Source organism: Trachurus trachurus, assembly GCF_905171665.1.
Source record: "Trachurus trachurus genome assembly, chromosome: 14".
NCBI lineage: Eukaryota > Metazoa > Chordata > Actinopteri > Carangiformes > Carangidae > Trachurus > Trachurus trachurus.
In genome coordinates this window covers 983,934-1,000,632 of record NC_139903.1, presented here as the reverse complement: position 1 = coordinate 1,000,632, position 16,699 = coordinate 983,934, and the positions used below count along the sequence as shown (strand labels likewise).

Sequence of the window (16,699 nt, the reverse complement as noted above, 5' to 3'; positions counted from 1 at the left end):
TGAAATTTACAGGATTAGTCAAACATTTGCACTCAAGTGAAACATTTGCACTCCTGAAGCCTGGATGTGATGGAATTTATCATGGACTTGAACACATTCAGAGATACCAGACTTTGGAGTTTGAGCTCTGACTGCAAACTGCTCCATGTACTCGGAGCAGAAAATCTAAAAGCTTTCTTCCCCGTTTCTGTTCTCACCTTAGGAACAGTAAAATGACAAAAGTCCTGAGAGCGGAGACTGTCGGCCCTGTTAGTCAAGATGAGAAGGGATGATAAATAAGATGGAATCATCTCAAGAATGGCCTTGTAAATCAGCACATACCAACGGCCGAGCCTGCGCACATAAAGATGGCCAATTTACTTTACTGTACGAGACACAATGATGAGTTAGAGCTCCACAGTTTGTAATAAACCTCAGAGCACCATGATACACACTATCCAGCATGTGGAGGCGTTGAACGGAGGCATTCATATATAACACATCACCGTAATCAATAATCGGAAGAAAGGTCGACTCCACCAGTTTCTATTTCACCCTAAAAGAAAAGCAAGACTTATTTCTAAAATAAAATCCAAGTAAAAACTGTGACATGTTAGTGACACAGAAATGTCTTGACAGGAGGAAGAGGAGTGGTGTCTCTGTGGACCAGCAGCTGTCCAGCTGTGGTCTCTGTCGGGACGTCCTGAAGGATCCAGTCTCCACCAGCTGTGGACACTGGTTCTGCAGACAGTGCTTCACCTCAGACTGGGACCAGTCTGGTTCTTCAGGACCCCCCTCCTGTCCCCAGTGTGGACAAAGACCCAGAACCAGAGGTGAGCTGCAGACAGCCAATCAGAGGAGGGAGACTGAACATCTGTCTGCTGATGTGGTCATTTCTAAAACCAGGATCTGATGTCAGAGAGTCATTGTTCCATCACACAGCAACATTCAAACTTTCTCTTTGTTGCAATTTAGCTGATGAAAATAATCAGATCAGATTGGCAGACTCTCTGTCTTCAATTCAATTCAATTCAGTTCAAACTTTATTTATAAAGCACATTTCATGTACAAGGCAGACAGTGCTTCACAACAGGCATACAAAAGTATACAATGGAAAAGTTAAAGCCGCAAGCGGCGATGAACAGGCCCTCGCGACCCCATGCCACAGCGGACCTGAGGCCACGCCCCTTGACGTAGAGAAAAGCTTTTAATAACTTTTGATCAGCATAGTCTCCCGATGATCTGTAATCAATTTGAAGTCAATTGGACAAAATCCCTAGGACAAGTTAATTAAAATACAACGTGTGGGACTCACGCCAAAATGACGAGTTAAAATCAAAATGGCTGATGTAACCCGGGTGGAGGAAGCAGTCTTTTCTGTTTTCCCTCTTCCTTAATATCACGGTATTACCTGAACTCCCACAACGTCACCGATCACGTGACGGGTCACTGCCCTGTACTAGTAAACGGAAGCCGCCGTAACTTCCGGTCTCTTCCGGTCCAGCCACACACGTCGGTGGTTTCGTGCTGCAGGAGCCGACCGCCGCTGGGTCCGCTGCGGGGTTCTGGGGGTTTCGACCGCGCCGTCTGCACCGAACTGGCCAGGTGGCAATGGAGACGATGATGATGATGATGATCATGTGATGATTGTGATGGCGAGCTACCCAAGAGTCTTGACTGAAAAGTGATCAGCGATTCCCCCCCAGTTCACTTTGCTCCTGCCGGGTCAGGTAGGAGGCTCCCTGGAGTCAGCCAGTACCCTTCGCACCACACATTCCCCACACACAACCCCCCCTTCCTTCTGCTCCCTATCACACATGCACATCCCCCCAGTCCCAATCTGGCAACGAGGACTCAATCCAGACTTTGGGGGTGGGACGCTGGGCTCTGAAGAATAAAACTTGTGGGATTTCTTTTGAGTTTCTTTTCTTTATCCTCAATTTGAGTAGTTGAGTAGTTTATTTATTTTTATTTAAATACAATTATATTTTCTTTAAGTTATATTTGCAGTAATTTTGTGTTTTCATTGTTTGTTTTCTAAATACATGGTACCTATTTTCTACGCAACTACCCCATCTCTGTGTGGTGTTTCATTACCTCATTTCCTCCCTGAGCCGAGCTAACTTCTTCTGTGGGTCTAGCCTAATATTAATAACTATTATCAAAACTGTACATTTATACATGCTACACTGACTTCCTGTTTGGAGTAGACCAATGGGGCAAGAGACTTTCATGTGCGTCTTGACAACTTACACATGTGTACCGATTTTCATGTTCCAACTCCAAAAAAAACCCTATGGGGAGGGATTTTTAAAAATTTCAAGGCGCTTGTCATCGCTCGGGCCCTAATAAAAGTGCAAGTAAACAATCACATGTATTGAGCCATCTTCACCACACACACACTTAAACTCGCACATGTGCACACGTGAGATGGTAGAATGCTTATCTTGTAATGTGGTTAAAGTGACTTTAACCACAAATTTTGCTGTTGATAACCCAGATTCCCTGCTTCAACTTTGCTGTCAAGAGACAGAGAATTGAGATGTGCTGCAATTTTCTGTCTCTGAGCCTGGGCACCAAAGAACGAGTATTTCTGTTTTGTCTGACATCTTTTATACACTGAGTGAGGGATAGAATGAGAGATAAGTCATCAGTGTGTAATGAAATGTCTTCAGTCTGACTCTGTCTCTTGTCTCTCAGCAGATCGTGGTCTGCAGGAGGTTTTAGATCAACATAAGATCAGTCTGAGGAGCAGATGTGAACGAGTGACTGAAGGAACTGAGGGAACAGGAAGTGGAACAGGAAGTGAAACTCTCCTCAACAGGATCTACACTGAGCTCTACATCACAGAGGGACAGAGTGAAGAGGTTAATACCCAACATGAGGTGAGACAGCTGGAGACAACGTCCAAGAAGAAGACCCTCCATGACACTCCAATCAAGTGCAACGAAATCTTTAAAGACTTACCTGTCCAACAGAGAGAGGACGTCTCTACGGCCTCACCTGTCCAACAGAGAGAGGACATCTCTACGGTCTCACCTGTCCAACAGAGACACGTCTCTACGGTCTCACCTGTCCAATGGAGAGAGGACGTCTCTACGGTCTCACCTGTCCAACGGAGAGACAAAGTCTCTAAGGTCTCACCTGTCCAACAGAGAGAGGACGTCTCTATGGTATCACCTGTCCAACGGAGAGACAAAGTCTCTACGGTCTCACCTGTCCAACAGAGACCCATCAGAGTGGTTCTGACCAACGGCGTCGCTGGCGTTGGAAAAACCTTCTCGGTGCAGAAGTTCACTCTGGACTGGGCCGAGGGCTTGGAGAACCAAGATGTCAGTCTGCTGGTTCTGCTTTCGTTCAGGGAGCTGAACCTGATCAGAGATCAGCGGTTTAGTCTTCTCAGGCTGCTCCATGTTTTCCATCCAACATTACAGAAGGTCACAGCAGAGCAGCTGGCTGTCTGTAAACTTCTCTTCATCTTTGACGGCCTGGATGAAAGCCGACTGTCACTGGACTTCAACAACAGGGAGGTTGTGTCTGACGTCACACAGACGTCATCAGTCAACGTGCTGCTGACAAACCTCATCCAGGGGAATCTGCTTCCCTCGGCTCTGGTCTGGATCACCTCCAGACCTGCAGCAGCCAATCAGATCCCTCCTACATGTGTCGACAGGGTAACAGAGGTCCGAGGCTTCACTGACGCCCAGATAGAGGAGTACTTCAGGAGGAGGTCCAGTGATGAAGATCTGTCCAGAAGAATCATCTCACACATCCAGACGTCCAGGACCCTCCACATCATGTGTCAAGTCCCAGTCTTCTGCTGGATCAGTGCTACAGTTCTGGAGCACATGTTGACCACAGACCAGAGAGGAGAGCTGCCCAAGACCACGACGGACCTGTTCTCACACCTCCTGCTGGTCCAGACCAAGAGGAAGAAGAACAAGTACGGTGAGTGATGGAGGTGGAGAGGACATTTTATTAACTGTTGTTATTGCTCCAGTTCAGCTCTGATAGTGGCCGATGGCTGTGCAGCCTCCAGTCACATTCAGCTGCATCATGTTACTGCAGCAGATGTGCACAGGCGTCAGGCCAGGGTAACACCTCTGTTACTGAGAACACTTCATTCACTAACTATCAGCATGATAAGGTTGGTGGTTGTGTTATAGCAGGACTTTAACTCAGTGTCCAGTCCTCAAGTGTGGAAATTACAAAAAGAAAAAGGTAACAGCCCACAGAGGTCTACTGCTTCATCCCTCTCACCGCAGGTATTAACAAATACATTCGATCATATTGCAGAGAAGCATGAACATCTTTACTTTTAATAACATGAAGTATTTCCCCCTGGGGACAATAAATCATAAATCTGAATCTGAATCTGAAATATACCAATACTAATGCTTCTGATCGACATGCTGATAGACTAGATGTAAAACATTTTAAACAGTCTCTTTAGAAATTTCCCCTGGAAAAGCAAAATGTAGAGTTTGTGATGAAGTTTGTGATGATCAGCTGCCAAAACAAAAATATATTCAAATTGTTAATTTACAACAATGTCATTTTGTTTTCACAGGTGATCAGGTGATTAATCAATCATCAGCTTCTTCAGGCTCCAAACGGTTGTCATTCTTTCGAGCATTAAAAACCCACCGTCCATTGACCTCTAGTAAGGGACATGAGACGAGTCCACAGGAGCTGACGGAGGCCGACAGGGAAGTTCTTCTGAAGCTGGGGAGGCTGGCGTTTGAACAGCTGGAGGAAGGAAACATCATGTTCTACCAAGAAGACCTGGAGCAGTGTGGTCTGGATGTCACAGAGGCCTTGGTGAACTCAGGACTCTGTACTGAGATCTTCAAAAGAGAGAGTGTGATCTTCCAGAAAACAGTCTACTGCTTTGTTCATTTGAGTGTTCAGGAGTTTCTGGCTGCAGTCTACATGTTCCACTATTTCACCAACAGGAACACACAGGTCCTGGAGAACTTCCTGGGAGAACAACATGTTGATTTAACCCTGGATGACTTCCTGCAGGGAGCCACGCAGAAATCCCTCCTCAGTAGAAACGGTCACCTGGACCTGTTTGTTCGCTTCCTTCATGGCCTCTCTCTGGAGTCCAACCAGAGGCTGTTAGGAGGTCTGCTGGGTCAGACAGACAACAGTCCAGAAACCATCCAGAGAGTCATCAACAACCTGAAGGAGATGAACTGTTACCAAATCTCTCCTGACAGAAGCATCAACATCTTCCACTGTCTGACAGAGATGAAGGACCAGTCAGTTCATCAGGAGATCCAACAGTTCCTGGAGTCAGAGAACAGATCAGAGAAGGAACTCTCTGAGTTCCAGTGTTCAGCTCTGGCCTACATGCTGCAGATGTCAGAGCAGGTTCTGGATGAGTTGGACCTAAAGAAGTACAACACATCAGATCAGGGACGATGGAGACTGATCCCCGCTGTGAGGAACTGCAGGAAGGCTGGGTGAGTCCAGACGAGGCCTGTTCAATTAATCATTTTAAAATCATAATTAATTAATCCACTTATAGTGTTTGGAGATGGAGCGGAGAAGCTTTCCTTCTTCTTCTCTGTTATAAGTGTTTATGTGTGGCAGTTACAGGGACACATACGCTCCACACGGGCCTGGTGGATGTATTACATTTTCAGTAGATCCGTGTGTACACAGATATTTCTGGAAACTATGTCGTGTTTACAGACAAACAAGAAAAATATCTTTTTGGGTGAAGCTCCGTTTTCATGTGGATAAGGCCTCAGTTTGACTTTGCTCCAACATGTTGATTCTTCAGCTGGTTGTGATTGTTGCTGTTTAATCACCATAACAGTTACAGTGTCATGTAAAAATGTGTGCACCCCTGGTTTAAATGTCTGTTAATGTGAACAGCTCATCAAGTGGAAGATGAAATGATCCAAAACACATGAAGTTATAGATGACACATTTACGTTTTTAAACTATATAATTTTTTTTCCATCTTTTACCTTTTCAAACTGCCAGAAAAGGAAAAGGTCCCTCAGCAAAGGTCTGGGCCCCCTGCATAGTTAGTAGCTAGTATCCCCCCCCCCCCCCTTTGGAAACTGTCCCAATGTGTAAATAGTAAATCTCTTGTCTGATTTCTTGGTCAAAGTTCTCTGAGAGCTCAAGTCTCCTGGGTTTCCCATTCTTTTGCTGCTGCTGCTGCTTTGTTTCCCCTTTTCACTCTGAAACTGTAGAAAACTACAATAATACACTGATATTGATGAAAATATTGAAAAACAGTGTTTCATGTTTAACTTTATGCCTCTTGGAGATCATTTCATCTTCCACTTGCTGAACTGAGAAGATGACCTGAACCTCAGGTGTTTATCACATCCTGTCATCAGATACATCAACTGTACAGTCTAACGCCTAAATTCCACTGGACGCGGAACAGCTGCAGATCCGCTCCGGTACGGCGGCGGAGCCGTTACGTATTAATTATAATCACCGTGTGAGCGTCCACCGACTCCACTGCTGCGTCGTGGGTCCGGAACAGCACCGGCATCCGGCAGCCGGTGCAACACATACGCAGAGCTCAGCACAGAGCAGGTCGTGTATGACAGGAAATCGTGGGCAAAATACAAAATAAAACACCCGGTTAATTTTCAAAATAAAATACACCGTGTTAACTCTTTCACTGCCAAAGACGGGTTATCTCGTCTTAGCGTTTTTTCAATTGCAACGCCATGCTGAATGTCTTGCCCTACTCCTCAATGAAGATCAGATTTGTATCATCAAAATAAAGTGCAGAAAAACACATTTGGATTGAGAGATATAAAAAATATAGCGTGTTTTCCCCCCTCACGGAGCGGAGCGGGTGTCTGACTGCAGTGGCGCCGCTCCGTGTGACGCTCTGGCCGCCGGCGCCAGCTCGTCGAAGCTCCGTGCAGCTCCGTGATACAAAGCACAAACGTTAGTAACAACAACCCCGTTGATCGCCCGTCGTTAGTCGTCAAGAGCGTTTGGAAAGTCGCCAGATTTTGCGAGAAATCACTCAGATAGCAGCTTGAAAATCCTGCGATCTAGTGTGGATGAGGAGCGGACGGCGCCGGCGAACGTGACGAGAGCTAAAGGTGGTGGGAGTGTCTGTTGTGAGCGTCAGCGTACTGTCTGTGGCTGAGTTCAGGGGGCACGTTCAGAGGGCTGTGTGTGTAGATGTGTGTGTGTGAGACAGAGTGAGTGAGTGACCGCTGCCTGCTGACCAGAGGAAGTTGGATCTGATCTAAAGCGCAGTGTTTCAGCTACAAAAACCTGTCGAACAGATCCGAACATACACACACAGACACACAGACACACACACAAACACACACGCACACACACTAAAAAAAGGAAAGAAAAAGTTGTAACTCAAAGAAAAGAAAGAAAAAAGGCTGCAGTAGTGTGTGTCAGTAGCTAAATGTTTTGTCTTTTGTCATCAAAAGTCATTTGTCAGTGTTGATTTAGTTGTTGTTTACAAGAACAACTGTACAGATGCTGAGGCGTCACTAAATCAAAATATAATGGAGCCAATTGTACTGGTTCACCTGAAAATGACAGCCGACACAAAAACCTCTTTTTCTCAAGATTTTGGTGCCAAAATGGCATTTTGGGCTAAAGTAACCTATATTCAACCGCCAATTTCACAAGACTGGAACAAGATAGAAACAAACAGGTTTTTTGCTGGAAACTAGAGACCGTCATCTTTCCTTTGATGGGTTGAATGTGTATGTAGTAACAGTACATAATATATGGTGGGTCTACGTAAATCAGTCAAAAAGCTGGAAAATGCCTGGCAAGCTGGAGGAAGCTGCTGTGAGAATGGCTGGCAGTCAAAGAGTTAACAGCATATTTCCTGCTTTACACCTTGAAAACGTTGTAATGGGCAGCGACCGGCCTGAAGTCAGCAGCTCGGAGGTTTTCAGACATCATTTCACCCTGTTTACACCATAGACAAGGAGATAGTGATTGTAAAATCAAGTCAGGTCAGCACCACGTTGTTTCTCTACTACTCCTCTGGATTAAATTAATTAGTGTGACTATTGTTCTTCTGTTCGGCCATTTTCTTCCGCCTTTTTACGGTCTTCTTCTAGTCCTTCATACTTTGTGCTATTTCAACAATTCATATATCAAAACGTGCAGCTTTTTTTGAACTTTATCGGCATTACTTTTCTCTTTTTAACTATTTATACTTTTTCAAATATTTAACTTTTTCTGATTTTTTTCAGCTTTATAATGTGTGTGTATTGCGTCTAACGAGCAGAGCTAGAGTGGTGCTAGAGTGGAGAGAGGCAAAAAAACATTCTAGAGTTTTTCTGGCTAAACTGTCAGCACGGCCACAAATTAAACTCTAGACAAATTATTTTCTCCAGTTTTGTAGCCACACTTGTCTTCTGGCTAAAATTCTGGTCAAAAATGCAAAGAGACTTAGATAATAATTTTAAATATTTTTTAAATGCAGCCAGGGAGCTCTCTGCTCTCATTCAGCCCAATGCATTTTTTTCATAGCAGCAGGAGAAGGAGCTCAACTTTGTAACTTGCTGTTAAGTGCTTTTTAATTCATTTTAATTCACCAAAAAATAGTCACAGGTCACAAAAAAGTCCTCTTCTTACTTGGTGTGGCTAATTTTTACTCATTTCTTTATATTTTAAGCATCATTGAAAAATCTCACATTCATCAAAGTCTCAACCTCTCTTCTCCACAACTCCACTGTAGTGTAGGGGGTAGGGTGGCTGCTTGCCAATCCTAAGGTCACTGGTTCGAATCCAAGGGAAGAACTCTTGTTATGTTATGTTGAATTCTGCTCTCCTCCCCCGCCTTCAATTGGTTACAGGTGTTTGTTATCTCCTTGATTACTCGTACCAGTTTGCAGCACATCATCACATTACAATGAATGACAACAGTCTTGAAAGCAGTGTGCTCTCTGTAGCCGAGTGGCAGAGTAAAGGCTTAGTGATCATATGGTCATGGGTTCGATTCCTGCCTCAGTCATTTCACATCATTGCTTGACTTTTGATTCCAATTATTCAGCTGTCATTGGACAGTCTTTGATTCCTCATAGTATAAAGCTCATTGTAACTCAAGTTCTCTGTGGCCATATGGTTAGTGTGTTAGGTGTTGTGCTATTTCAACAATTCATATATCAAAAGCTTTTTTTGAACTTTATCGGCATTACTTTTCTCTTTTTAACTATTTATACTTTTTAAAATATTTAACTTTTTCTGCAAATTAAACTCTAGACAAATTATTTTCTCCAGTTTTGTAGCCACACTTGTCTTCTGGCTAAAATTCTGGTCAAAAATGCAAAGAGACTTAGATAATAATTTTAAATATTTTTTAAATGCAGCCAGGGAGCTCTCTGCTCTCATTCAGCCCAATGCTGAGAATGTTTTTCGTTTTTAGTCTCAAAATGTGTCCACAAAAGCAAACGTAATGACTCACTGCGGAAAGCTTGCCAGGCCTGTAGTTACGGTTGCTAACGTAGGATTGGACGATAGCCGTTTGTGGGAGGAGTTGGCGAGGGGTCAATTGTACAATGTCCAGCTGTCAGCAACCGGGGGGTGGGGTGCGAGGAGGTGGCTGGGCGGGTGCAAAACAGCGCAGTCTCCGCCCACCCCCCAGAGGTGAATTGCTAATGAGCTGGTTTTAAAATGGCCGAAAAGGGTCGCGGGAGCGGGACTTTAAGCATCATTGAAAAATCTCACATTCATCAAAGTCTCAACCTCTACTTAACTTTAAGTGTTGGAATGGCCTAGTGGATAAGGTTCCTGCCATCCAACCACAAGGTCACAGGTTCAAATTCCGCCTGAGCAGTCTTGTTAGTGTGTCAGCCACTTTGAACTTTAACCAATACCACTCGGTCTGGTCACATGATCAAACTTGATAATGCATATGCGCCCCCACCTATTCTCTTTACCTCTTTCAATCTTGGTTTGTGTTACCATGTTTCTTGTTTATACCACTGCACTAAGATTGATTTGCATTGGAACTACAGCTTTGGGCTCGTTAAAGCAGATATCAGCTTCACGGCCGTTTCGGCTAATGCTGCGTTCAAGGCAGGCTTTTGAAACCGTAAGTTACAGCTTCAAGTCACAACTACGACTTGGTAGCGTTCCAGGTAACCCGTAGCTCGTGTTTTTACCATCCTGTTGTCTGTGAAAGTTCCCTATAACGGCCACTCGTAACTTCCGACCCGTGAACTCGTACCAGATCGAACTGGTATGACTTCACAGGAAGGAAAAACACAAAGTACGAGTTTCTTTGAACGCACCATGAGTTAGCAGCCCCCGCCCTTGTCAGGCATCAATTGGTCCTCGTGCTACGTCACCACATTCACGCGCATCCCTTGGCTGCACACACAGCCCTTCATGCCGTTCTCTCTCCTCATTGGATAACACTTGTATCCCACAAGGAAAATTTTCTCCTCGGGTTACAGCAGAGCAGAGTGACGGAGAGACTCGTGTTTAGGCTGAAATACTTCATGTAAGTGATTGCTGACGGAAAATAGGACTATTTAGGACTTATATTAACAAAAACATTCCACTGATATCTGCTTTAACTTCAGAGTGAGACAGAGTGCAGTTCATCAACAGACAACAGTCTCTGCAACTGTGTGTACACTGTGGCCTAGAGGCAGAGTGAAAGTCTGCTGACCATGAGGTTGTGGGTTCGATACCTACCTTGGTCAACCATTTGTATGGTGATCACTGCTTGCACTATTTGCTAATTCTGCAACAGCGTTCAGCTGCTTTCAGCAGTCACACGCATTTCCATCAGGAAATGCTATTTTATCTAGTTAGTGTATTGTTCTTCTGTTCGGCCATTTTCTTCCGCCTTTTTACGGTTTTATACTAGTCCTTCATACTTTGTGCGATTTCAACAATTCATATATCAAAACGTGCAGCTTTTTTTGAACTTTATCGGCATTACTTTTCTCTTTTTAACTATTTATACTTTTTCAAATATTTAACTTTTTCTGCAAATTAAACTCTAGACAAATTGTTTTCTCCAGTTTTGTAGCCACACTTGTCTTCTGGCTAAAATTCTGGTCAAAAATGCAAAGAGACTTAGATAATAATTTAAAATATTTTGCAAATATTTAACTTTTTCTGATTTTTTTCAGCTTTATAATGTGTGTGTATTGCGTCTAACGAGCAGAGCTAGAGTGGTGCTAGAGTGGAGAGAGGCAAAAAAACATACTAGAGTTTTTCTGGCTAAACTGTCAGCACAGCCACAAATTAAACTCTAGACAAATTATTTTCTCCAGTTTTGTAGCCACACTTGTCTTCTGGCTAAAATTCTGGTCAAAAATGCAAAGAGACTTAGATAATAATTTTAAATATTTTTTTAATGCAGCCAGGGAGCTCTCTGCTCTTATTCAGCCCAATGCATTTTTTTCATAGCAGCAGGAGAAGGAGCTCAACTTTGTAACTTGCTGTTAAGTGCTTTTTAATTCATTTTAATTCACCAAAAAATAGTCACAGGTCACAAAAAAGTCCTCTTCTTACTTGGTGTGGCTAATTTATACTCATTTCTTTTTATTTTAAGCATCATTGAAAAATCTCACATTCATCAAAGTCTCAACCTCTCTTCTCCACAACTCCACTGTAGTGTAGGGGGTAGGGTGGCTGCTTGCCAACCCTAAGGTCACTGGTTCGAATCCAAGGGAAGAACTCTTGTTATGTTATGTTGAATTCTGCTCTCCTCCCCCGCCTTCAATTGGTTACAGGTGTTTGTTATCTCCTTGATTACTCGTACCAGTTTGCAGCACATCATCACATTACAATGAATGACAACAGTCTTGTAAGCAATGTGCTCTCTGTAGCCGAGTGGCAGAGTAAAGGCTTAGTGATCATATGGTCATGGGTTTGATTCCTGCCTCAGTCATTTCACATCATTGCTTGACTTTTGATTCCAATTATTCAGCTGTCATTGGACAGTCTTTGATTCCTCATAGTATAAAGCTCATTGTAACTCAGGTTCTCTGTGGCCATATGGTTAGTGTGTTAGGTGTTGTGCTATTTCAACAATTCATATATCAAAACGTGCAGCTTTTTTTGAACTTTATCGGCATTACTTTTCTCTTTTTAACTATTTATACTTTTTCAAATATTTAACTTTTTCTGCAAATTAAACTCTAGACAAATTATTTTCTCCAGTTTTGTAGCCACACTTGTCTTCTGGCTAAAATTCTGGTCAAAAATGCAAAGAGACTTAGATAATAATTTTAAATATTTTTTAAATGCAGCCAGGGAGCTCTCTGCTCTCATTAAGCCCAATGCTGAGAGTTCTCCACAACTCTGTCTGTAGTCCGGTTGGTAAGGTGGCAGCTTGCCAACCCCAAGGTCACTAGTTTGAATCCAGGCTGAGCAATCTTGTTATGTGATGTTGAATTCTGGTCAAACATTTGTATGGTGATCACTGCTTGCACTATTTGCTAATTCTGCAACAGCGTTCAGCTGCTTTCAGCAGTCACACCATTTCCATTCTTGGAAATGCTTTTTCTAGTTGTTTTTGATTTTGTGGTTCACTTTATGGAAACTACAACCCGCTTTATCGCGAGATCACGTGTTCCCGCTGTGCGGCGGAGCCGCAACAATCAACATCACGGACGGAACCGGTGTGCGTTGACGGAGTCGGAGTACGCAGCCGTTCCGTAGCGGACCCGTTTCAGAATCGTTCCGCATCCAGTGGAATCCCGGCGTAAAGCTGATTTAATTCTGACACATTTTATTTTCTCTCTTCACAGACTTGCTCGTTGTCAACTCTCAGAGAGTCACTGTGAAGTCGTGGCTTCAGCTCTGAAGTCCAGCCCCTCCCACCTGACAGAACTGAACCTGAGTGACAACAACCTGAATAATTCATCAGTGAAGGCTCTGTGTACTGGACTGGAGAGTCCAAACTGTAGACTGGAGACTCTGAGGTCAGTTCACTGACTGGACCTGTTGGACTTTGGTCTCCACTTTGTCCTTACAGGTGGAGCAGGCAGAGTTTAAGAGGTGGAGTCACTACGTCTGTGTTGAAGCAGCAGCAGCTTCTCATGAATATTAATGAGCTGTTTTCTCTCTGTATGTGGCTGTTTTGTTTTTTTAAGCACTTTAGTTCTAGCCTTCTTTCAGGTTACAGAACAATTAACATTTTACAGCAAATCAACCACGCCCAACTCCCCCTCACAAGACAGAAAATAAATAAATTAGTGCTGTCGATAGATTAAAAAAAATAAAAAAAAACTCACAACTCTGGGCGGCACGGTGGTGCAGTGGTTAGCACTGTCGCCTCACAGCAAGAGGGTTCTGGGTTCGAACCCGCCGGCTGGCTGGGGCCCTTCTGTGTGGAGTTTGCATGTTCTCCCCGTGCATGCGTGGGTTCTCTCCGGGTACTCCGGCTTCCTCCCACAGTCCAAAGACATGCAAAGACATGCAGGTTAGGTTAATTGGTGACTCTAAATTGATTAGGTTAGGTTAATTGGTGACTCTAAATTGCCCATTGCAGGTTAGGTTAATTGGTGACTCTAAATTGCCCATAGGTGTGAATGAGAGTGTGAATGGCTGTCTGTCTATATGTGTTAGCCCTGCGATAGACTGGCGACCTGTCCAGGGTGTACCCCGCCTCTCGCCCAAAGTCAGCTGAGATAGGCTCCAGCTCACCCGTGACCCTAGTGCAGGATAAGCGGTATAGAAAATTAATTGAATAGCTATAGACCGATCGGTTCATTGTTTTATTTATTGATCTGTAGGTGGTGATTTGTGTAGTCTACATCTCCAAGGCAGCGCTGCTCTTCTGTCCAATTCACACATGAAGCTTCACTTTTCATTCAAACGAACTAATCAACAACTAAACAAACATTCAATAACTAATCTAAAGAGAATGAAACTAGCCGGCGGTGAACCTCTAAAGACCTGCAGTTAAGTTAATCGGCTCTCTGTCTCACCCCGGGGACGAAGCTGTTACCCGGCCAACCAGCTCCGCAGACCGGGCTGTTGCCTCGGTGATGCTCCGCTACGGTTGCTGCTGGTGGAGCGTCACTGCTCCGAGAACGTCGTCAGAGCAACTTCATCATCATGTGGATAAACTAACCGCATGTTGGTCATCTAAACGGTTACTTACTCGCATGAAAAAATATTAAAACCTAATAAAGTGAAGAATAACAGCGCTACAGCCGGTACAAGCTTCTTCTTCTTCTTCTCATGTTGCGGCAGGCTGTACGCTGTCCAGCATAATGCTGCCCTCCACAGGTTATAAACAGAATTAAAGCCGCAAGCGGTGATGATCGGGCCCTCGCGTCTCCGCGCCACCGTGGACCTGAGGCACGCAGGGGCTGTGGCGAGAAGGGAGAAGGGAGATGAAACCTGGCAGGAGCGAAAAAACGCAATTTGTCGTTCATCCACCAGATGTGGGCAGATGAGCTCAGGGGCGGACCTTCATCACACACGTGAAGTTTTGAGCAAATTGGACAAAGCATTAATGTTGTATGTGACTGTTTAACCTGCTTCCTGTTGCTTCAGCTGTTGGACTTTCACTTTCTGAACTTGTTCTTTCTGAAGCTTCTTCAGCTCTGAACAGATGATGAGACACTGAACGCTGTCAACAAGGAGCTTTGTCCTCAACTCACTGCTTTTATTCTTTATTCAGATTGAAGCACTGCTGGTTGTCAGAGATCAGCTGTTCTTCTCTGGGCTCAGCTCTGAAGTCCAACCCCTCCCACCTGAGACACCTGGACCTGACCGACAACAACCTGCAGGATTCAGACCTGAAGGATCTGAGTGGTTTTCTGGAGAGTCCAGACTGTAGACTGGAGACTCTGAGGTCAGACTCTGTTTTATTTCTGTTCTCAGATGAATGTGATGCGAAAGTTGTGTTGACACTGAACTGCAGACATGAGGCTGATGTTATACTGATCCACACTGAGGGTCGTCATGGTGATGGCTGTTTTCTTCTTCTCTGGTTTTAGTCCAGTCACTCTTTCTTTTCACATTTCTCCTCAACCAGGCCTACATAAACACATGTAATGTGTCGGATAATAACTGATCTATAATCAATAGCTGGTGGCTCCACCTCTGTGATGTTTGTAGTGAAATAGTAGAATAGAATAGAAGTGTGTGTGTGATGATTTCAGCACTAGAAGTTTGAGCAGGTTTAGTCTGTGACGTCAGTAGGGCTGTCCCGATTATCATATTTTGATAATTGAATATTCGCGGACATAAAATTGATCAAAATCGAAGCTTCGACGGCTGGGGGGGTGCACGATAGTAGCGGAGATAATGAAAGTTATGGCAAACAAACACTGCATATCTCCAAAATCAGGCAGGTTTCCAGGATGCCAAGTAGCCTAATAAAATCGACCACAACTTCATGATTACCATGGCAACGATTTTTTTTTTGGGTCAGCCCTAGACGTCAGTCAGCAGGCTTTTCTGTCTCTGAGCTTCATCAGCTGCTTCATTCAACATGTGTTTCTACTAGGGCTGTCAATCGATTAAAAAAATGTTTTATTATTATTATTATTATTATTATTAATAAACTGCATTTGTCCACTTACTACTTGAGCTTATAACAAATATTTATTCATGTATAATCATCAAATTAGTGTAGAATAAACACAAAGAAAAGTCAAAGACAATTTAAATGGCTTTCTTTAAACTTTAAACACAGTTTCTCTCCTGTGGAGAACAAATTTGGCACAAACCTGTTTTGTGCCAAATTCATTAATGTTGTATGTGACTGTTTAACCTGCTTCCTGTTGCTTCAGCTGTTTGACTTTCACTTTCTAAACTTGTTCTTTCTGAAGCTTCTTGAGCTCTGAACAGATGATGAGACACTGAACGCTGTCACCAAGGAGCTTTGTCCTCAACTCACTGATTTTATTCTTTATTCAGATTGGAGAACTGCAAGTTGTCAGAGATCAGCTGTTCTTCTCTGGGCTCAGCTCTGAAGTCCAACCCCTCCCACCTGAGACGCCTGGACCTGGGCTGGAACGACCTGCAGGATTCAGCAGTGAAGGATCTGAGTGGTTTTCTGGAGAGTCCAGACTGTAGACTGGAGACTCTGAGGTCAGACTCTGTTTTATTTCTGTGCTCAGATGAATGTGATGTGAAAGTTGTGTTGACACTGAGCTGCAGACATGAGGCTGATGTTACAGGCTACTGATCCACACTGACGGTTGTCATGGTGACGTTTGTTTCCTTCTTCTCTGGTTTTAGTCCAGTCACTCTTTCTTTTCACATTTCTCCTCAACCAGGCCTACATAAACACATGTAATGTGTCAGACAACAAGTGATCTATAATCAATAGCTGGTGGCTCCACCTCTGTGATGTTTGTAGTGAAATAATAGAATAGAATAGAAGTGTGTGTGTGATGATTTCAGCACTAGAAGTTTGAGCAGGTTTAGTCTGTGACGTCAGCAGGGCTGTCCCGATTATCATATTTTGATAATTGAATATTCGCGGACATAAAATCGATCAAAATTGAAGCTTCGACAGCTGGGGGGGTGCGCGATAGTAGCTGAGATAATGAAAGTTATGGCAAACAAACACTGCATATCTCCAAAATCAGGCAGGTTTCCAGGATGCCAAGTAGCCTAATAAAATCGATCACGACTTCATGATTACCATGGCAATGATTTTTTTTGGGTCAGCCCTAGACGTCAGTCAGCAGGCTTATCTGTCTCTGAGCTTCATCAGCTGCTTCATTCAACATGTGTTTCTATGTACTAGGGCTGTCAATCG

At 43.8% G+C, this 16,699-nt stretch overlaps 2 protein-coding genes across 2 annotated transcripts in view; both read left to right on the top strand.

Annotated features, from left to right (window-relative positions):
* Window positions 1-16,699, top strand: part of LOC310996890 (uncharacterized protein) — a 227,766-nt gene that overhangs the window by 141,701 nt on the left and 69,366 nt on the right. The window contains exon 13 of the mRNA XM_083986399.1: window positions 15,850-16,023. Coding sequence (XP_083842525.1) covers window positions 15,850-16,023 — 174 coding nt within the window. The remainder of the gene's footprint in view (window positions 1-15,849; window positions 16,024-16,699) is intronic.
* On the top strand, window positions 1,117-13,553 carry LOC310997204 (protein NLRC3-like; the record flags this gene model as incomplete). The annotated part of the gene is made up of 4 exons (XM_083986881.1): window positions 1,117-1,172; window positions 3,653-3,927; window positions 4,550-5,221; window positions 13,543-13,553. 4 exons carry the CDS (start codon window positions 1,117-1,119, stop codon window positions 13,551-13,553), a joined length of 1,014 nt encoding a protein of 337 aa, XP_083843007.1.